Here is a 22915-nt window from a genome sequence, read left to right as displayed (position 1 = left end):
AAAATAGATTATAGTCTCATTGATTTCTCAGTTCACTATTACAATAGCAAAAGCTGTAATTGTGTATCATAGTTATTTTATGAGTGTGGCAGGCTGAAGAATGGATCCCAAAGATATTTACATCCTAATTAATGTCTGTAACCTGTGAATGTCACTTTATATGGCGCAGAGGACCTTGTAGTTTGGATCATGTTAAGGATCTTGAGATGAGATCATTCTGGATTATCAGTGGGCCCTGTGTAATCACAGGGGCCCTTGTAAAAGGGAGGCAGGAGGAATTAGTCGGGGAATATGTGAAGTTGGCTTGGTGCAAGGAAGGGGCCATGAGCCAATGAATGAGGGTAGCCTCTAGAAGAGGAAAAAACAAGGTTCTTCCCTACAGCCTCCAGAAGGAATGCAGCCCTTTGGACACCTGACTTTAAACTTCTTACCACCACAACTGAAGAGAATAATTTGTTCAGCAGCAACAGGAAACTAATGCCATAGGGATTGATCAAACATTAATAACTACAGTTTTTTTGAATTCTAAGAAACTGTTAATACCGACTTGAATCCAAACTTTCTTTATCAAAGTCTTCAAAGAAGCAGTGGTTTATTATTATACATGTAATTTACCTATATAAATGATAGAATAGGATACCCCAGTAAACATCACGGACAGTCTTTCTTGGTAGACTCCCTGAGGCCTTTGCCATGGCCTTTCTCCAGAGAGAACAGGGCAGGGCAGCACAACCTGCACAGGAACCATCTTTATCTTCTGCGGTTTCACTATGTCCTTCTATCTTTGGTTCTCCAGTGAACCAGAGGCTTCTGGGAAGTTCCAGGTAGGTCCTTTACTCTGAAACAGAATCTTAAAGACTAGATAGTCCCCAAAAGATTTTAAATAGATGGCTTTCTTTAACACTTTCTGTATAGATTCTAACACGATATGAATTAGACCATGTTGAATTCATTTGCTTGTTTGAAACCTGGGTCCTGCCAGCTTACATGTCTCTATTTTATTGTTAATATTTTATTAAATGCTTTCAGTAAAATTTTGATTTTAGAGTATTTTGGATTTTTACATTGAAATAAAGGAAATATTCACTTTTTAGAATGTGAGATACATTGGAAATCCTGGGTATGTAATGAGAAGGTTGGTACTTGATAGCATTGAAATCTGTGGTTCCTTTTTTCATGGAAACATATCAGAATTTATGTTTTATTTATATTTAATACTTTAAGGCAGTAAAATAAAACAATATTAGGTTATAGAGGAAAATCAGATTAACATGGACAATGACTTTGTTATGAAGCCATTATTCTTAGTCAAGAAGCAGGTTTTGTGCCGACCTAATCTTAAGCAGAGTCATCAAAGCTCAATAATTATGGAAGTCGATGGGGCGCCTGGGTGGCTCAGTCAATTGAATGTCCAACTTTGGCTCAGGTCACAAGCTCACAGTTTGTGGGTTTGAGCCCCACGTTGGGCTCTGTGCTGGCAGTTCACAGCCCGGAGCCTGCTTCAGATTCTGTGTCTCCCTCTCTCTCTGCCCCTCCCCTGCTGGTACTCTCTCTCTGTCTCTCAAAAATAAATAAACATTTAAAAATAAAAAAAAAAAGAATTATGGAAGTTGGGGTACCTGGATGGCTGTCTGTTAAGCATCCAGCTCTTGATTTCAGCTCAAGTCATGGTCTCACAGTTGGTGAGATTGAGCCCCAGTTCAGGCTCCTCACTAACAGTACAGAACCTGCTTGGGATTCTCTATCTCCCTCTCTCTCTCTGCCCCTCCCCTGCTCATGCTCTCTCTCTCTCTCTTTCAAAATAAATAAACAAACCTAAAAAAAAAAAAGAATTATGGAAGTAAGATTTGCAACGCTGTCTTCAGCTCAGTCCATCCCACCCCATCTCACTCAGTGATTGGAAGACTTACCTCTTCAGCTTCTATGGACATTTCAGGTCATTTGATTAAGGAGACCACATTGTTCATCTAATTTGAGTTTGATACAAGAGAAGGCCATAAAAGGTCAGAAACTTGAGTCCTGGCAGGTATGGTCTGCAAGTTGAGTACAGAGCAAGGATTGAATAGAGCCTATATCCCTAAGACACCCAGGTCCCTCACCTCCTTAGTTCCTTGAAGAGTTTTGCTTGGGGTTCCCCGATGTTTGGGTACAGTTGTTTTCACTGTGAAAACTTCCAAATATATACAAACTCAGGGTAACCGTGAACCCCACATTCCCATTGCCCAGCTCCTGCTGCCGTCTGCGTGTTGCCACATTGCTTCATCTCGTCTCTCTCTTTCCCTATTTTCTCTGGAATGTTTTAAAGCAAACCTTTCACACCATTCTACTTGACCACTCATTCTTCAGTAGGCGTTGCTAGATTTTAACTCTGCTTCTTTTCCATCGTTCTTCTCAAACAAAGCCTGGATATGCAGAAGCTGCGGAAGAGAGAGATTGCCTGTCGTTTCTGAATTTAGTATTTCGCAGTGAAGGAATAATCTTTTCTTTTGATTTTGATTTTACTTTACTTGTTATAACACTGCTATTACTGTTTTCTTAACTCCTCATATAAGGAGTGTATTAGCTAATGGTAGACAACCCCTTTAGTATCTACATTTGTTTTTTTCTCTTCAATGTATTGTAACAAAACTAATTCCATACTTAATTTACAGAGCTGATTAAAGAATCAATGAGATATTGTCTTTTTGCCGTAAGTTTGTAGTCAAGTATTCCTGTAGATAAGAAGACAGACATCTTCTTGGCAAAGACGTTCTGCTCTTGTCCAGAGGTCTTTTTCCTTTCTATAATTAGTACATTTCTCAGAATAATAGTTTTACATATTTACAAAAAAACTTCCTTCAAAATTGATTCTGTCCATACTTGCACTTCTTTGTAGAATTTTGTCACGAATTTCATATTATGCTACAGAATTCTCAAATTTTTTTTAATGTTTATTTATTTTTGAGAGAGAGAGAGAGAGAGAGAGACAGACAGAGCATGAGCAGGGGAGGGGCAGAGAGAGAGGGAGACGCAGAATCCGAAGCAGGCTCCAGGCTCTGAGCTGTCAGCACGCAGCACGACGCAGGGCTCGAACTCACGAACCGTGAGCCGAAGCCAGACGCCCAACCGACTGCGCCACCCAGGCGCCCCTATGCTACAGAATTCTCAATTATTTATACCAAAGTTTAGGTAATTACTTGATTTATAGCTTCATTTTTGAAGTTAATGTTATATATACAAATGATATATAACTTCTCCTTAGAAAAGTAAGCAGCATTGGGGCAGACTTCCCTGTGTTCATGACTAATGCCTCCCTCTTTATTTTGAGAACCTATGCAGATGTTTGGTACTTCCTAGTCTACATTACAGGAATGCCCACAAAGATCAGTACGTTGTTATTCAGCTAGAATGACTCATCCATTGGAAGGATGATCAGTCAGCCAAAACCAGAAGGGTAGAATGACTTTCAAAGATCCTCTTTAACTTTCAGTAAAGGGTGTGTATGTGTGTTTTGTGTATAAATCTAAATATAGTTCTAAATAGACATCTGAAAAAATTTGTGGAGCCTTCTGAAAGGGAATAGGAAGACCTTAGTTCAGCATCCAAGCCATATGATTTAGGATCCTGTTCACAATAGTGTGCTATCGGCATGGCAGGATTTCCCTATAAATTCCAGCAATGGGTTAATAATTGGCTCTTGAGGGTATGTGAATTACCTGTCAACCTCAGTCTTATCGTTAGCCCACTACATCTTTGTATGTTATTTTACATCATTTGACATACTGTTAAATGTGTGCTCTGCGATTTTATGGAACTACTCTCTTCACGACCACGTAATGCAGATTCCACAGTGTTTACAGCTATATCATGAGGGTTTACTATATTGCAGCAGTATAATAATGTCTCTTCCTAATATACAATTCTGTTATTTTAGACTTAAATTATACTATCTGTTGAAAATGTCCATAGCTCTTCCTTTGCCAGATGCGCATTTGTTGTGACTGTACTTTTCTTAGTCTCCCACTAAAATTCAAGCATCATTTGGGAGAAAATAGGCATTGAACCTTTATCATCTGGTAGTGCCTCAGAAAAATTTACTTTTAGGTCAGAAGTTGTCATCTTAGAAAATAGATGGGACTCGGGGCAGCTGGATGATGAAACAGTGAAGTATTGATCCCAGAAGAAAAAGGAGTCAGTCTATCTATGCAGGACTTGCGAACGCAAATGCCTCCAGGGGCCACTTGGTAATTTAAGTGTGTGAAGTGGCCAGCTGAAGAAAATAGGTCTAAGCCGCTTGTACTGCGATGAGCAAAGTACCTGTCTAAAATGGATTTTAACTTGTTGTTGTTTTATAACTCACCACTTCTGGGTTCAAACAGATTGGCCAAACAGAAACATCAGAGGTCATCATTTGGTGACCTCTGTTATATCCCTTGGGGTGCTGTAGGGGGTAGACTATTTCAGATTGATAGCATACAAAGGAATTCTGTTAGGTACAGATGAGAACACTGGAAATTGGGGAGCAGAAGGGTCCTGAAAAGGGAGATACGGAGCCGTAAAGATTAACAGCACTCTCTCTGCATTACTTAGACCAGATCCTGACTTGATTAATGGACAGGTTGGATGCTTCCATTGCCCTTCACGGCTGATAAGCAAAGATGTGCATCAGAATCACCTGTATAGCTTTGCCAAACTACTGATTACGTCTGAAATTATCCATGCCTCCCTCCAAAATGAGATTTCGATTTACCGAGTCTGGTTTGGAGCATGACTAGCTAAGTTTTGTATATTTTATAAAAACTCTTAGCTCCATGCAGGTGCACCCATGTGGTTGAGGACCTGTGCTCTTGGATGTAGAGTGCCCCGGGCCACTTTGAAATAAGGGAGTAAATGTCTCTACCCTCATGATACTCACTTAGGATGAGAGACTACATTGCATTCTGGCGCATTTAAATTGTTCAAGTGAATTATTTCCTTTCATACAAGAAGAATGAAAAAATCAACATACACCACTTAAGAGTTGGATATATATATTTGAGGGAGGATGGAAGAGGCAGGTATGTTAAGACCCAGCATTTGGCAACTTCAAGTATAGCAAACCTAGTTTTAAAAAGACATAATTCTACCTGATTTGGCTTTAACAAAAGTCAAATTATATCCCCTAAGTTATAAAAATTCAGGCAATAGAAAATTGTTACGAGTACACTTAGACTTCCTGTTAGTTCTGCTATCCAAGAAAGACTTCTCACTGCATATGAATTTTTATTTCAATCAGGCAGTTCAGGATTAATCACTAAGGATAAAAAAAATAAGTACTGCATTTCATATAAATGGAATCACACAATATGTGGTCTTTTGTAACTGGCTCCTTTCATTTGGCGTGATGTTTTTAAGGTTCATCCATGTTGCAATGCTGTCCATCTCTTTTCTTACTCCATGTTTTAAAGTTTCCCTTTTTTATTTTTGCCATGACATCTCTAGAAAGTGATACTGATTTTGAATTTCAAGTCGGGATAGCAGGGTAACTTTATAGATGAATTTGGGTCAAGAAACTGATTTGATTTAAACGGATTAATTATGTAGTCATTATCAAACATGGCTTCAGTTTTGCTTGATGTCAGACCTAGTTTTATTTTTTAATTAAAAAAAGTAATTTTTAATTAAAAAATTAAAAATATTTAATTTTTTTTATTTGGGTGTAGTTGACACACGATGTTACATTAGTTTCAGGTGTATGACATAGTGATTTGGCAACTGTAAACCTTATGCTGGGCTCACCACCAGGGTAGCTAGCTACCCTCTGTCACCATGCAATGCTATTACAATGTCATTGACGATATACCTTATGCTGTGCCTTTTATTTCCATGATGTATTCATTCCATAACTAGAGACAAAGTAGATTCGTTGTTGCCTAGGGCTGGGGGTGGGGCCAGATTCGGAGGAAAAGGGGGAGTTACTGTGATTAAGAGGGTTCCTTTTTGACGTGAAAACATTCTAAAATAGATTATGGTGATGGTTGTACAATGCTGTAAATACAATAAAAACCATTGAACTGTACCATTTAAGCAGATGGATTGACTAGTATTGTGAATTATATCTCAATAAAGCCGGTATTAAAAAATAAAAAGGAAAATGAAATGTGTATAGTTTATTTTTAAGTATTTTGATAGAGCAGAGGTGATCAGTTTGGTGTAAAGAAATAAGGATTTCCTAGTGGAAAAAGTTTGTTGGACATTTAAAATTACCACAGAAGTTTGGGGCACCTGGGTGGCTCAGTCGGTTAAGCATCCGACTTTGGCTCGGGTCATGATCTCAAGGTTCGTGAGTTTAAGCCCCGCGTCAGGCTCTGTGCTGACAGCTCAGAACCTGGAGCCTGCTTTGGATTCTCTCTCTCTCTCTCTCTCTCTCTCTCTCTTTCTGCTCTTCCCCTGCTAATGCTCTGTCTCTCATTCTCTCAAAAATAAATAAACATAAAAAAAATTTTTTTTTACAACTGACAAGTAAGCTTAAAAAAAAAATTACCACAAAAGTTTGTAAAGTGCCCTTCATTGCAGAATCAAAAATCTAAGTTAGAAGAAGAAACTCTCTATTTGAATGTCTTAAGCATGACACCTACTAGAGAGGGCATGCTGAGCTCTCTCAGTACTGCACAGGGATCTGATGCCCAACACTCTGCCAAGCCTTTTGCCATCTTATGTTCCTGCTGTGAGGAAGCTGAGACCCAGTGCAGTTAACGGGAGGGGTTAGGGGGCGGGCGGGGTGGGGGGGAAGACAATATTTTTCCTAATCTGTTTGTTGATATTTTCCTAGTATCTTCTAAAGAAAACTCATTATCATTATTCTGGTTTTGGTGGTTTGCTAGTCAGTGACTATTTTGTTAGCGAACTGCTTCTAGTTTGTGTTGTCTTGGACTGTGGACCACACTTAAAAAAGAAATATATACATTACAGAAGAAGTCTGTAAATAGATACATAATTGCTGTCAGCGCCAAGAACTGTGATGCTAGTATTTACTGAGCTTTGGTTTCCTAACAGACGCTGTGCTGAATGCTTTACTTGGATGGTCTCACTAATCCCACACCACACTCTGTAGAGCTGGGAGTTAATGCTTTATCCTCACTTAGCAGGTGCAAGACGATGGCTCATAGAGAGGAGGAAACATTGTTCACAGCCGCACAAGTAAGAAAGGACGCTGTTGGTCTTCATTCTAAGTGGGCCTGACTCCAGAATTTGGGCGCTGAATCACTCTGCTGTTACCTTAATGGCTTCCAATAGGGAATTTGCAGACTAGCAATTCCCTGTAATTCACTTGGCTACAGAAACTTCTGTCATTTCTTAAGTTCTAACAGTGTGGTGGGGAACAAGTAAAATATCTTTAGGACACTGGTTTTCAAACATACTTGCACTTTGCAATTATCTGGGAGATAAAAAAAAATAAAGCTGGCGACTGGGTCCCAGCCTCAGATGTTCTGAGTTAAATGGTATGGAGTGTGGCCTGGACATTGAGATTTTTTAAAAAATCTCCCAGGTGATTCTAATGTGCAGCCAACTTTAAGAACTGCCTCGGGGGCGCCTGGGTGGCTCAGTCCAACTTCGGTTCAGGTCGTGATCTCAGTTCGTGGGTTTGAGCCCCGTGTCGGGCTCTGTGTTGACAGCTCAGAGCCTGGAGCCTGCTTTGGATTCTGTGTCTCCCTCTCTCTCTGCCCCTCCCCCACTCACGCTCTGTCTGTCTCTCAAAAATAAATAAACATTAAAAAATTTTTTAAATAAAAAAAAAGAACTGCTTGTGAACAATGCAAAGTTTTAAATTCTGAATCCCCATCCTTCTGTTAGTAAAAAAAAAATAGTGGTTTTGTTACAAAAGTACTACATATTTACTTTAGAAACCATAGACAAACAAAAAATACAATTATGATTCTCTGTAATCCCCTCACTGAAACATGACCAATACAGTATTTGTGGGGTTTTTTTCCCTGTGCATGTTTGTGTGTTTAAAGTCTTAACTATAATGTTACTCTTCTATAGAACTTTATGTATTTAATGTCTCCTTTCTTATGTATTTGTATGCTTTAGCAGACTGAGAAATTTTTGATTCTTATCCACAGGTAATAGTGTTGTTGGATTAATAGTAAATAGGCCAATAACTCTCCAAATGGAGCAATATCTCTATTAATGGAGAGTTTGTATATTATTTGAGATAGCATTTAGGAAACTGATTTAGATGGCTCTCCTATGTGTTCATCTTATACAGCACTTTTTCAGACAAGCAAACCTTGCTTTACCTCCTTATCTCTTTTCTGGACTGTTAAGGCAAAGCCCAGATGGTTTGTACCCCCTGGGTTCTGGGCTCTGGGCTCTGGGCTCTAGTCTTCTAGACTTCCTGGCCTACATCCTCCCCCTCAGGCTCAGAGAACCCTCCCTAGGAATAGCCTCCTCCCACACCTCTGTCTTTCCACCTTCCCACACCACTCACCTATCATAATAAAAACGCTGAGTTCAATATACTTTCAGAGTGAGAAGCAAATAATTTTCAGAGTTTGCTGCTTCTCAAATATTTTCCTAATAAAGATTTGGATGAGAAACCACTGTAGTGTAAGGGAGTTTAGTTAGGATACAACCAGAGCCTGTCAGCTAACAATTATGATTATCCTATTCTTTCCTACAAAGGTGGAATATGAGGAAGAATTCAAATAAAAGGTGGGGAGAGAACTCAGAGCTTTGGTGGGCTGGTGAGGGATTACCCCAGAGGAGAAAGGGTCAATCTGGGAGATTTTATGGGTTTGGTTGGTAAACCGGCCTTGTCTTCAGTTAGGCCCAGACTACTCCAGGCTTTTGGAGGAAGCATTTTTAATACGGTAGCCACAAAACCAGACATCTCTGCATCATGATTTACAAAAGATTTTCTTTTTCATACATATTTCTTATAACTATAATCAGTGGATTTGTTAATCACCCTTGATCACAAGGCCTATAAATCAAAATTGCTTATAGTTATTTCTGGCTCTTAAAAACTTAACATTTATTTTAAGAATGTGTTATGATCTTTTTTCTAAGTGTTTATTTATTTTTGAGAGAGAGCAAGCATGTACACATGAGCAGGGGAGGGGCAGAGAAAGAGGGAGACAGAGGACCCAAAGCAGGCTCTGTGCTGACAGCAGACCGCCTGATGCAGGGCTCGAACTCACCAAGTGTGAGATCACCTCCTGAGCCAAAGTCAGACGCTTAACTGACTGAGCCACCCAGGTGCCCCAAGAATGTGCTATGATGTTTACTTGCTTATTATTGACCACTTTTAAACAAATTTATGTTAAAAGGAGGAAGCTGCAAAATTATACATTTACTTCATTGGCATATCAGTGTGATATAAACTGCTGAAATTTTTTTAGGATTGAGCCATTTATGTAGTTCCAAAAGCTATAAGAAAAATTAGAAGCTGTTTCCCTATTCTTTTTCTCCCCTTTTTGTTGAATTCACGATGACTTATGATGAATATAAAGGCATTAAAGATAGTTAAAATCACCAAATATACTGCTTTCCTTTGAATTCAACAACGACAAAACAAAATCAAAGAATAAAATAACAAGCCTGGTTTATTTATCTGAATGATATTTGTCTCACTACAAGATCATAATGAAAGAGAGGGAATCCTTAGAGTTCATCCTATAGTGTAGTAACTAACTAACTAACTAACTAAATACATAAATAAATAAAAATAAATGCTAGAGGTAAATACTTATTCAGGTAAATGTCAGATTTATTCAGTCAGTCAGTGGGAGATTTCTGGAGTACCATGCCAGTCATCATAGCCAGGAGAGTATTATGATATAATGATATCTCTTCTGCTGCATTGGATGAGCTGTCCTAGAAAAACATTTTGAAGCAATAAAGCATCCATTTAGCTCCTGAGTAATGAGGGAGTCAGTGCTCTTTCATTAACTATTTATTCAGGAAAAGAAGTGACCAACTGCTGAAAAGCTTTATCCAAAGAGGGTAGTGGAAAACAGAAGAAAATGCAGAAGTGAGGTTCTGTTCAGTTTCATATGCAATTAACAAATACCCAAAGCTAAACGGTTGATGCTTCTCCTCCATGTGACTTCTGGCTGACTGTATTTAAGTGTGAGTGCCTGTCAGATGTATGAAAGGGCCCCTTGGTTTAAGGAAGGATTGTGCAGTCTACACTAAAGACCAAAGAAAGGAAGCAATGAGCGGTGAGTAGCTAAGATTGGGCTGGTCTCTACAGTTTTAAATAATGGACTTATTTCCTATGATGAACAGTGCTGATTTGAGGCTCGCTGGTTTACTCCTGTTGGGAATTGTTCCTTTTATTTTTAGATGATTATTCCTTTTTCATGACTTCAGAAATCTGTGCTATAATGAAGTATGTAGATTATCACTCGATCAAATGGCTTCTAACTTAAGAAAAGTTCTTATTTGCTATATAAATATATAACTTATTATTTGGAAATAGTTTCTAGGTGTGTGTGTAAATTTTGCTCTTCTTCCACAAGTATATAAGTAGTCCCTTCTTTGCAGTGAATGCTTAGGACTTAGCAACTTCAAGATTACAAACAGAATATTGTATTCACACATAAATAGGGCTAATTTCAAGCCATTTCAGAATCTCACTTTGGAGCACTTTTGATGCTATAACAGCACAAAGCCTTCATTTCATTTGCTGTAAGACTCTTGGTCTGTGTTCTTTAGTGACATGAAAAAAGATAAGAGTCACAATTATTTTCTTCCCTTAAAGCCACCCGAAGGGTTTTTATGTTAATTCTTCCCTCCCTGGCTCTCGCTAAAAAGTAGTATAGGGGAATTCTATACAACGAAGAAACAATCCTTCATATAAATCATATTAAAATAGACAGTGGAAATGGTATGTAAATCCCACATTATTTAATAACAGAATATTGTTGATATTGTCAAAAACCAATTATGAATCATTCCATGTTGCATTCCTCTGGTTTTCAATTTTTTTTTTATTTCCATACCGAAAACTATGTACTAATTTGAAGCTTACCATGAATTATTTCAAAACATACTTAAAATCACTTTTCAAGATACCTTCCATGAAGTAAGAATACATTGTCGATTTGGATTCACAGCCTTTGGTAATGGACTAAAAAAGTCTAAGTAAATAGCAGTGAGCTTAAAGACAAGAAATTCCTCCTTAGAACTAAGTTTTCTTTCCTAGACCCCATTGTATCATACTCAGAGAAAGAAAATTATTTACGTTACAGAGACTCTCACTTGCTTCATCAAGGAAATGAGGACTCTGAGTTTAGAAATACAATTTCCTCGCGCGATTGCTAAGTTTTGCAGTAATCTGTCCTTTTGGTGATTAACAATCATTAGATTGAATTCCCCTTTCAGATAATCACTCCCTTCAGAAGACTAATGCTGTGCGCTGAGAACAGGAAGGAAATGGAGGATTGGATGAGCTCACTGAAGTCTGTCCAGACCAGAGAGCCTTACGAGGTAAAGTGGCTTCTCTTCTGGCGCCTCATGTTCTTAGAAAACCAATGTTATCTGAAGAACTGAAGCTATATTTCACAAAGCAAAGTATGTGTAGATTCATTAAGTAACTTGCTTAAATCTGATATTGACATTTCTTCCTTTTTGTCTTTTTTTTTTTTTTTTTTTTTACTTAAAGGAGAGTGTTCTTGTTGTAAAAATTACGGATTTGAAACTTTAATCATAACTCATGCATTCCAAATGTTAACTCGCTGTCGTCTCCTTCTCTTGTTTGCCAAACCTGTGTCTCGTTTCTAGGTGGCCCAGTTTAACGTGGAACATTTCTCAGGGATGCATAACTGGTACGCTTGCTCCCATGCCCGACCCACTTTCTGTAACGTGTGCAGAGAGAGTCTTTCTGGAGTCACCTCCCACGGCCTGTCCTGCGAAGGTACTGTAGCGCCCAGCCTGTGTTCTCCCTCAGCACTGACCACTGTGGCAAGATGCTGCCACATCTTCTGGGTACTTCTGTGCGGCGAACAGAGAAACATCACCCCAGGAAAACGTTTCCCTCGGGTGGGAGCTGTATCTGGGAGCACCTCAGTGGGAACACAGTGTTTAAGTTTCACTGCAGCTTAAAGTGGAGCTCGGCGCACACAGGACTGATGGGGAAATATTTTGCCGAGAGAAAGATGATACGAATCATTAGGAAGGAAGTAGAAATCAAAATGTAGCATTTCGCTCCCGAGGAACTAGCAGGTGCTCCACAAAACATCTCTAGACTTTGTCTATCATGCTGGGTTTCTAGAATTCTTTTTCTGTTCTGAATTGATTGCGGAGAACAAAACTTTCAGTGAGGACAGCACATACGCTGACAGAATTTCTATTGTTTGTTATTTCTATTGTTATTTCTATTTCATTATTTTTTTAACTTTTTAAAATGTTTTTTTATTATTTTTGAGAGAGAGAGAGAGAGAGAGAGAGACAGACAGACAGAATGCGAGGGGGAGGGGCAGAGAGGGAGATGGGCAGAGAGGGAGACACAGAATCCAAAACAGGTTCCAGGCTTTGAGCTGTCAGCACAGAGCCCGATGAGGGGCTCGAACCCACGAACCTTGAGATCATGACCTGAGCCAAAGTCGGATGCTTAACCGACTGAGCCACCCAGGCGCCCCTCTATTTCGTTATTTTAAATGTTTTCTTTGATTTCATTTTATGTTTCATTTACATGGAGGCCATCCTTTTCTAAAAATAAGGCCAATGCTGTAGTTTTCGTATTAGGATTTGTGCATTTCTTAATTAAAAAGCAGTGACCAATAGAAGCAAATATACTAATAATTCCCAAAAGAAAACTCATAACTTCTTTAGATTTATTTAATTCCGTACCTCAGTGAGCACACTTTACTTTCTGAACTATATCTAATATTAATACTGGCTTTTTTTTCTCTAATACAGAAACGTCTTGATTTTGAATAGCTTTCTATTCTTGAATAATAAAATAGTAATAGAGTCACAGTTTTCGTTCAATTTAAGGTATAAAATCTGAGATACGTCATAGTTCCAGCTATTTAATATGAGACAGCACAGAGGTTGAGAATAGAGTTCCTCAGTTTTACCCTCAGGGTTCTGGTTCCGCTCCCAGCATTACAAACGGTGACCAGGAGAAATAGTTCCACTGTTTTTGACTTTCATTTCCTCATATGTAAAATGGAGATAATAGTCATTTATATTATGTATAGATACTATGAAAATTAAGTGAGAGAATATAAACAGGAAAGCTACTTTTCTAGTCAAGTAACTTGGGGAAGTTAGTAGCTGTGCTGTGTAAGAAATCCATCCAGTAAATAATTGAAGATTGCAGCATGGCCTGATTGATGCATGAAAATGCATGAAAAGAAACACTTGGAAGAGCCATTACATGTGTTTTTTTTTTTTGGTTTTGTTTTTTGTTTTTTAGATTTAAACAATGATTGCAAATCAGGTGTAATTACTCTTTATGACTTTAGTAATCTGAAAGGGTTCCTAGCTCTGAGTCTACTCTTACCCGGTCTGTAATACTCAGAGGTGTTCTTTCGAAGGTCCCCTTAGTGTTGCCTCCTAACCTCTTATTCCAAAAAAAAAAAAAAAAAAAAAAAAATGCTAAAAAAAGGTATCAGATCTGAGATACTCTGTGGTACCCTTCCAATTTGAGAATTAGGCATTATTAAATATATTTGTTTGTGAATTGAGTTTAAGCTAGGATGACTAAGTCGTTTCTAAACATTTTAAAGGAAAAATGAAAATTACATTAGCTGATGAGAATAAGAAACTTAAAAGTCTTTAAATAAGTTTGTTATGTTATTCTGTTAATAATGAAGTCTTCCTGAGTTCTTTATGGTTCTTTATTGTATTTTTATTTTTTATTTTTTATTTTTTTTTTTTAACGTTTATTTATTTTTGGGACAGAGAGAGACAGAGCATGAACGGGGGAGGGGCAGAGAGAGAGGGAGACACAGAATCGGAAACAGGCTCCAGGCTCTGAGCCATCAGCCCAGAGCCCGACGCGGGGCTCGAACTCCCGGACCGCGAGATCATGACCTGGCTGAAGTCGGACGCTTAACCGACTGCGCCACCCAGGCGCCCCTTTATTGTATTTTTAAATAATAGTTTTAGAAGAATGTCTGTTAGTACTCATTTTCTCTGCTAATAAAATTTTTATTTTATTTTTTTTTAATGTTTATTTACTTTTGAGAGAGAGAGAGAGAGAGAGAGCGCGTGCCTGAGCAGGAGAGAGAGAGAGAGAGAGAGAGCGCGCCTGAGCAGGAGAAGGACAGAGAGAGAGAGGGAGACACAGAATCCGAAGCAGGCTCCAGGCTCTGAGCTGTCAACACAGAGCCCAGTGTGGAGCTTGAACTCATGAACTGTGAGATCATGATCTGAGCTGAAGTCGGACACTTAACCGACAGAGCCACCCAGGAGCACCCCTCTGCTGATAAAAATTTTAAACCTGTGGCATCCTACCTTGGTATTGTTAGAAATACACCAGAAGGCTTTAAAAATCCCAAGGGTTTTATGAATGTGTAAAGAAGTTACCTTTTTATTTTATGAGAATGTGGTTATTTAGCATAATTTTCTTGTAATCCAAGTTATACTTAAACTTTAGAAACTACCTCCAAATCTGAATAAACTGCTTGCTTAATAAAACAGAAGGCATAGGATACAAGAAGCTTTAAAAGACATAACAAAGATGCAAACACACACAAAAAATTTCATTCAACTGTGACAATGAATAACTTTGTATTGGAATGGAAATCAGTTTCCAGTGTGTGAAACCATCACTAAATTTACTTAATGTGTTTCACAGTAAAACAAGCTGTAATGATTTGTCTTCTGGGTTTGTGTTGAATAACTGCTAAAATTGTTATTTTAAAGCCTTGCATACATGAAATATATGAATGAAAAATAGAAGATAGAATACTTTTCGTAAATAATTCCCTAAATCGGGGCACCTGGGTGGCGCAGTCGGTTAAGCGTCTGACTTCAGCCAGGTCACGATCTCACGGTCTGTGAGTTCGAGCCCCGCGTCAGGCTCTGGGCTGATGGCTCAGAGCCTGGAGCCTGTTTCCGATTCTGTGTCTCCCTCTCTCTCTGCCCCTCCCCCGTTCATGCTCTGTCTCTCTCTGTCCCAAAAATAAATAAACGTTGAAAAAAAAAAAAAATTTAAAAAAAAAAAAAAAAATTCCCTAAATCAATTGAGAATGTTAATTATAATTTCAAAGCATAATTGTTCTTCACAATTATTTAAACAGTAATTGAACAAAAAAAAGTTAAATGGTGATTTTTTTCTCTTTTAATCAATAACATCAAATATGTTAACATGGGACTCTATGAATTTTTATCATAGCCAGTGTCGAACACTTAGAAAGATTCAGTGTGGTAGACTGGAAATTGCAGATAAAAAATCATAATTTTGTTACTTGTCAGTATATATTTTTAAGTTCTGTGGTTTTGAGATAATGGCTTTATAGGTCAGGGAAAAGTGATTTATTTCACAATAACTTATTTGGAGAAATCTAATTGTCGCCTAATAAAATTAAAGTGTTTATTAATAATTTCCATTCCTCAGCGACCATAATCACAGTCTGGTTTATTTTTTTATTATTATATGCTATATTAAGCAACTTTGCAATTTTCAAGACTCTTTGCATGAAGCACTTTATTATTACAAGTGTAATTTTTGTTTTTACTGAGCTGTTTGATTTTTAATGGCAAAATTTTTAAAAAGCTGTGAAATTATTCCCTGTTGCTCTCTTTTACTTCCTTCTCTGTAAAAAACAATTATTGACTATTAATACCAAATACTTACTTGTACTTAAAAAGCAAGCCTGGGGATTATGTTGCAAATAAAACTAAAACTAGGACCACATTTTTAAGAAACACCATAACAGATGAAAAGACCTAGGGATGCTAATTAACCTCAATTTTAAAATAGAACATGAGAGTGAAAGGGAGCAGGTCATGCTAAAACTGTTTTTCAAACTAAGCTTATACTTCCTAAACTTCCTATAGTATAAGCTTATACTTCCTGTTTCTTTACACTACTGTTTATCGGCAATGAGATTCCATTAAAAAATTATTCTAGGGGCGCCTGGGTGGCGCAGTCGGTTAAGCGTCCGACTTCAGCCAGGTCACGATCTCGCGGTCCGTGAGTTCGAGCCCCGCGTCGGGCTCTGGGCTGATGGCTCAGAGCCTGGAGCCTGCTTCCGATTCTGTGTCTCCCTCTCTCTCTGCCCCTCCCCCGTTCATGCTCTGTCTCTCTCTGTCCCAAAAATAAATAAACGTTGAAAAAAAAAATTAAAAAAAAAAAAAATTATTCTATATAAATCTGTGCTTGAGTCACAGAATCATTTAGAACAAAAGCTGTATGATTTCCAGGAAAACATTTGTCAAGGTGCACAAAAGAGCAGATAAATGAAACTAATGTAGACTAATATTTCTCAAAAAAAAAAAACAAAACAAAAACAAAAAACAGTTCAGCTTAAGTGACCTTTTACCTATTGGCTATCCATGACATCTGAAGCATTTTGAACATTATTTTACCTGACCCTCTCATTTGCATGCCACATTAAATTAGGACTGTCTTAAACCAGTGGCATACAACCCATCATTTTAAATTTGTTAGCAGTTTACAGTTAAACATTAAAAAATCATGTGATAAGGAGTCACCTTACATGTAGCATTTAGCAGCAGTCACCTTTGTTATTTCCACTAAAGTGATCTCAAACTTTTAATTATATTCTTTAGAATAAAACTTAGTACAATAAGAAAATATATTCTGAAAAGTCAGAAACAGGTGTAACGTCAGTATCCACTAATGCTTGCATAATTGGTATCCTTAAAAGGGTAAATCAGTTTAGTAGTACTCAAGTACTGATTTTCATAAGTAAGGGTTAATTTCTCAAATAATCTGTGGTTTACTTGTTTTTCATATATGAGCTGCTTCTTTCCTGGTTGTTTCCTCTTATTTCTCTCTCGTTTTTTTTTTTTATTTGATATTTGTATACATTGTAAAATGATTACCCAAATGGAACATGTCACCATCTGTAGTTATGGAATTTTTTCCTTATGATGAGAACTTTTAAGATTTACTCTCATAGCAACTTTCAAATATTCAATTCATTATATTAACTATACTCACCATTCTGTACATTACATCCCCGTGACTTAGTTATTTTAGTTGGTACTTTTGACTCCCTTCACCCGTTTGGCCCAATTCCACACCCCCACCTCTGGTAACCACCAATGTGTTTTCTGTTTCTATGAGCTTGGTTTTTTTTGTGGGTTTGTTGTTGTTGTTTTTACAGTCTACCTAAAAGTCAGATCGTAAGGTATCTGTCTTTCTCTCTTTGACTTCTTTCAACTTAGCGTAATATCCTCTAGGTCCATCCGTGTTGTCTCAATAGGCAAGATTGCATTTTTTTATATGGCTGCATGAATAATAGTCCATTGTGTAAATACATATACAGATACCACAATTTCTGTATGCACTTATCTATTGATGGACACTTAAGTTGTTTCTGTACCTTGCCTGTTACGAATAATGCTGTAATGAACACGAAGGTGCAGAGGTCTTTTCAAGTTGGTGATTTCATTTTCTTCAGATAAATACCCAGAAATGGGATTGCTGGATTGTATTATAGTTCTATTTTTAATTTCTCGAGGAAACTCCATACTGTTTACTATAGTGGCTGCACCAATTTGCATTGCCACCAACAGTCCGCAAGAGTTCCCTTTTGTTCAAATTCTTGCCGACACTAGTAATTTCTTACCTTTTTTATAACAGCCATCCTAACAGGTGTGAGGTGATATCTCATTGTGGTTTTGTATTTGCATTTCCCCCGATGACTAGTGATATTGAGTATCTTTTCATTTCTCTGTTGGCCATCAGTATGTCTTATTTACAAAAATGTCTGTTCAGATCCACTTCCCATTTTTTAAGTGGACTGCTTGGTTTTTGCTATTGACTTGTGTGAGTTCTTTGTATATTAATGTGTATAAATGTTAACCCCTTATTGGATATATGATTTGTAAATATTTTCTCCCATTCAGTATGTTGCCTTTCCATATTATTGATGGCTTCCTTGGCTGTGTAGAAACTTTTTAGTTTGATATAGTCCTGCTTATGTATTTTTGCTTTGTTGCCTGTGCTTTTGGTGTTAGACCCAAAAAATCATCACCAAGACTGATGTCAAAGAGCTAAAGTCCAGGAATTTTCTTCTACGAGTTTTATGGTTTTCAGTATTACATTCAAGTCTTTAATCCATTTTAGTTAACTTTTATGTACAGTTCAGTCCAGTTTTCATGAAAGTGGTCCAGTTTCATTCTTTTGCATATGGCTGTCCAGTTTCCCCAGCAACATTTATTAAAGACATCATTCTTTCTCCATTGTGTATTCATGGTCTCTTTGTCATGAATTAATTGGCCATATATGTGTGGATTTATTTCTGGGTTCTCTATTCTGTTCCATTGACCTATGTGTCTGTTTTTACGCCAGTACCATACTACTCTGATTACTATAGCTTTGTAACATAGTTTCAAATCAGGATCATGATGCCTTCCACTTTGTTCCTTCTGAAGATTGCTTTGGCTATTTGGAGTCTTTTGTGGTTCCATAAAAATTTTAGAATTATTTGTTTTAGTTCTTTGAAAAATGCCATTGGAATTTTGACAGGGATTGCATTGAATCTGTACATTGCTTTCAGTCCTATGGACATTTTTACATTATTAATTCTTCCAGTCCATTAGCACGGAATATTTTCCCCAGTTTATTTGTGTCTTCAGTTTCTTTCATCAATGTCTTGTAGGTTTCAGTGTCTCTTATGTCTCTTTTATAGGCTCCTTTTTGATATTATTGCTGAGCCAATTAGTGATGCATGTAGCGTATTTCTTCATCACTACTCTAGTCTACGTTATGATGTAGTAATCCCAACAATAATGCTTTTAAAAGACAGTGCCATCTTTGTGACCCTTATCAACCTATTTCCCATGATGACTGGATATTTTCTCGACATACTTGCAATTTAAAACTCCTCTGAATTATCCTGTTCTTTATCTTACTGATATTTTCAAATCTTTCATTTTAAATTTATTATATGGACAGAAAAATACAAATATCAGAGGAGTACAGCACATAGGATTTTTCACAAATGAAACACATTTATGTAACCAACATCCAGATTAAGAAATAGGATGTTACCAGCACCTCTGTATTACTAAATTTTGTTTAGTTCTGTGTTTGTGTGCGTATGTGACTGTTGTCTCCTTTCTCCTAAAGAACTAATTCTTTTGTATTCATTTCCTTTATGTTTTATTTATGAACAAGTCGAACCTCTCTAAGTAGCAATCTATAGATTGATAAAAAGCTTTATACATACATAGCCATATGTATCATAAATACATGAATACCTTCTGGAAAGGTATTTTCAGAATACCTTTATTATTGTTGAAGAGTAATTTAAGATTTTAAATTATTGTTTTTCTTCTACCCCCTCCTTTTTAATTTCATGCTATGATTTCCTTTAATCATTATTCCAGAAGTATATATTCATTTAGAAATGGTTGACTTTTTTTTTTAGTGTGTAAATTCAAGGCTCACAAAAGATGTGCAGTGAGGGCAACAAATAATTGCAAATGGACGACTCTGGCCTCCATTGGGAAGGACATCATAGAGGACGAAGACGGAGTAAGCCCAGTTCTGTCTCTGGTCTCTTCCCAGTACCTCCTCTCTTTATTGTCTGCCCTGTGAAAAATGACAGAGTTAGTGGGAATATTTACTAGCAGGATGAAATGGAAGGTTTTGGTTAATTATGAGTTTCTATTTCCAGTTAGATCCTTCGTAGTTGCCTTCAGCTCTTAAATTTTGAGGGAAATGTGAATAGAGCTTACAAGTGGCTGCTGTGCTGGGCTGGTGTTGTAGACCCCGACCTGACAAGTAAGATACTCTTTAAGGCTTAGCTCAGGTGTTTGTTCAGATGTTCACTCCTCAGATGTTGGGGCCTCCTTTCAACAGTGACCCCCACCTTCAAAACCTTGTCTCCTTTGCACCTTGCATTCAAATCTCTGATAGCACTTTGTAATCACTTTATGATAATGCCTTTACATTCATTGCTCCTCAGCTAGACTACAAATTCTGAAGGCCAGGGCTTTAGTCTTAATTATTTTTGTATCGCTACAGTGCTCTGGGCACAATAGATGTCAATAAATGTGGGCTAAATGAATGGATGCCATGAGTGGTACATATATTGATTCCACTGAGTAAGAAATATTTTAGATCTTCCCTAGGGTGAGAATGACGTCCTCCAGTCCTTAATTTGACTGCTCTTTACTCCTGCTGCACAGGTAGCTATGCCTCACCAATGGCTAGAGGGTAACTTGCCTGTGAGTGCCAAATGTGCTGTCTGTGACAAAACATGCGGGAGTGTTCTGCGTCTACAAGATTGGAAATGCCTTTGGTGTAAGACAATGGTGAGAGCCCTTTTTAATTCGTTCTTTTCATAGTTTTTTTTAACCTATGTGATTTAGGGGAAAGGAATGTATGGTATAATAAAGCCTGGTAGCATACCTGCCTGTTGTAATGTTCATCTTTTTCAAAGTATTCCTTCTAGTCTGGTTACTTTTTAAATATCCTTCTTGCAATACTGTTGTTTTATATTTCCCTTGTCAAGACCTCTTTCCCACAGTTTTGTTGGGATATATCTATGTTATATAGATAAATATTATTATATAATATTTATATATTATATATTGTATATATTATTTATGTATTTACATAGTATATATATATATATATATATTTATATATTACAAAGTTTTCTTGCATGTGTAAGGAAGCAGTGAGAAGTACGCACAGCATAACATGGAATCAACAGCAAGGGATGGTCCTGTCCATGCCATACTGTGTGAGTGCTGGGCTCTAGACTTCACAAGGGCAGTCAGAGCAGGAACTTACAGGGTGAACGCAGGCCACTCAGAGGGTGGCATGGAGGGTGAGGAGGCAACCGCTGTGGGTGCTCATGTTAGCACTGGGCGATGCTGTCCAACTATGACAGTGATTGCCTTGCATTGGGCTGATTTTTTTGGTCTTGTTTTGAGTCTTGGAAGTCACTCCCCAGGCCCCCCCAAAATATGGAAAACTCATTTCTTTTAATAAGTATGATGTAGATCATCAAATGAAAAAGATGTGAGTATGATGCGTTGATTTCACAATGAGTGAGATTCATCCCATAGGCCATAAAGAAGATAAGTCCTGTAGCTTTTTCGTCAAACCTGATAGGTAATCTGTTTCCTTTTCATTTTATTTTTTAAAAAACTTTTTAATGTTTATTTATTTTTGAGAGAGAGAGAGAGGGAGAGAGCATGAGCAGGGGAGGGGCAGGGAGAAAGGGAGACACAGAATCCAAAGCAGGCTCCCATGGACCACAAGATCATGACCTGTACCAAAGTCAGATGCTTAACCAACTGAAACACCTAGGGACCCCTGTTGCCTTTTTATTTATAAATCAAAGTGATTCTCTCTATCCTTATGCTTTTGTTATTCTTCATCAATTGCCCCTTTTATTAGCCACAGGTGTTACTTCTAATTTCTCTTATCCCATGTAATATATAAACCGTATTAGACATGTCTCTTTGCAGTGTTGGTGCAACCATATCCCCTAAAACCCTCTTGTGGAATTACTTATTTTATTTATCTTTTTTGAATTCTTTTTTTAAGTAATCTCTACACCCAGTGTGGGACTTGAACTCACAACCCCGAGATCATGAGTCACATGCTTTCCCAACTGAACCAGCCAGGCACATTCCTTATTTTAAAAGAGTACTCCTGGGGCGCCTGGGTGGCGCAGTGGGTTAAGCGTCCGACTTCAGCCAGGTCACGATCTCGCGGTCCGTGAGTTTGAGCCCCGCGTCGGGCTCTGGGCTGATGGCTCAGAGCCTGGAGCCTGTTTCCAATTCTGTGTCTCCCTCTCTCTCTGCCCCTCCCCCGTTCATGCTGTGTCTCTCTCTGTCCCAAAAATAAATAAACGTTGAAAAAAAAAAAAATTAAAAAAAAAAAAGAGTACTCCTGGCCCCTGGGTGGCTCAGTCAGTTAAGCATCCGACTTCAGCTCTGGTCATGATCTTGCGATTTGTGGGTTCAAGCCCCACATCAGGCTCTGTGCCGACAGCTCAGAGCCTGGAGCCTGCTTCAGATTCTGGGTCTCCCTCCTCTGATCACTCTCTGTCTCTCAAAAATGAATAAACATTAAAGAAATTTTTTTTAATAATATAAAGAGTGCTCTCCAAAGGCCTGTAAGATAATGTTACAAACAAATAAGTAAAGTGCTCTCATAAATAAGATTTTAAAGTTTATCCCACCTAAGACTTCCTTTTCAGGGTGTAACCACTGATGTATGCTTCTACTGCTATTTTCATTAGTCTGTAGATCTATTTCTTTATTTCTAGAACTTCAGCTGTTTCTTTCTAACTTGTTGAAAAGAAAGCAGATTTTGTGTGTGACGAATTATTTTAGAAAGGTTTTATGAAAGTTGTCTTTAGCTACAATATATAGGACTCTACTTGTATTGGTCCAGTCATTTTTAAACTTTGTTAATTTTAACAGTGGGAGTTGATTAGATATTTTACTTTCTCACCCTACTCACCCCTACCTTTAAAATTTTTCACAAACAGGATAGAAGGATTTTTGCAGGATGTAGAAGCGGGTATGCTAGAATGTCTTCTCCCTTTTTTTTCTGGCAAACCTAGATATCACCTTATCTTGAAGTCATTCCTGACCTGTACTGCGTCCACTAGACACGCAGGTTTCTGGACCACCATCACCTTGTTACATCCTTCTCGGTCTTGTACTTCCTATACACGATCTTCCTGTATACGTCTTTGCATATTATTTTGCCTTTAAAATAATGTTTCCCACAGAGTGTCTAATTTGTAAAACAGTCATCTACTTTAAA

At 37.7% G+C, this 22915-nt stretch overlaps 1 protein-coding gene across 9 annotated transcripts in view; it reads left to right on the top strand.

Annotated features, from left to right (window-relative positions):
* The window catches only part of DGKH (diacylglycerol kinase eta), a 186259-nt gene that overhangs the window by 92723 nt on the left and 70621 nt on the right, over window positions 1-22915 (top strand). For 8 of the 9 annotated variants that reach the window (XM_045477782.1, XM_045477762.1, XM_045477789.1 and 5 more), the window contains 4 exons: window positions 11353-11457; window positions 11752-11884; window positions 19548-19654; window positions 20311-20436. In XM_045477782.1, the coding sequence (XP_045333738.1) occupies window positions 11353-11457; window positions 11752-11884; window positions 19548-19654; window positions 20311-20436 (471 nt within the window). Of the gene's footprint in view, window positions 1-9977; window positions 10188-11352; window positions 11458-11751; window positions 11885-19547; window positions 19655-20310; window positions 20437-22915 lie in introns of those variants that run through there. The other variant, XM_045477808.1, reaches the window with a different exon arrangement.

The sequence above is a fragment of the Leopardus geoffroyi genome, chromosome A1, assembly GCF_018350155.1.
Source record: "Leopardus geoffroyi isolate Oge1 chromosome A1, O.geoffroyi_Oge1_pat1.0, whole genome shotgun sequence".
Taxonomy (NCBI): Eukaryota; Metazoa; Chordata; class Mammalia; order Carnivora; family Felidae; genus Leopardus; species Leopardus geoffroyi.
This window is presented reverse-complemented; position numbering and strand designations above follow the sequence as displayed.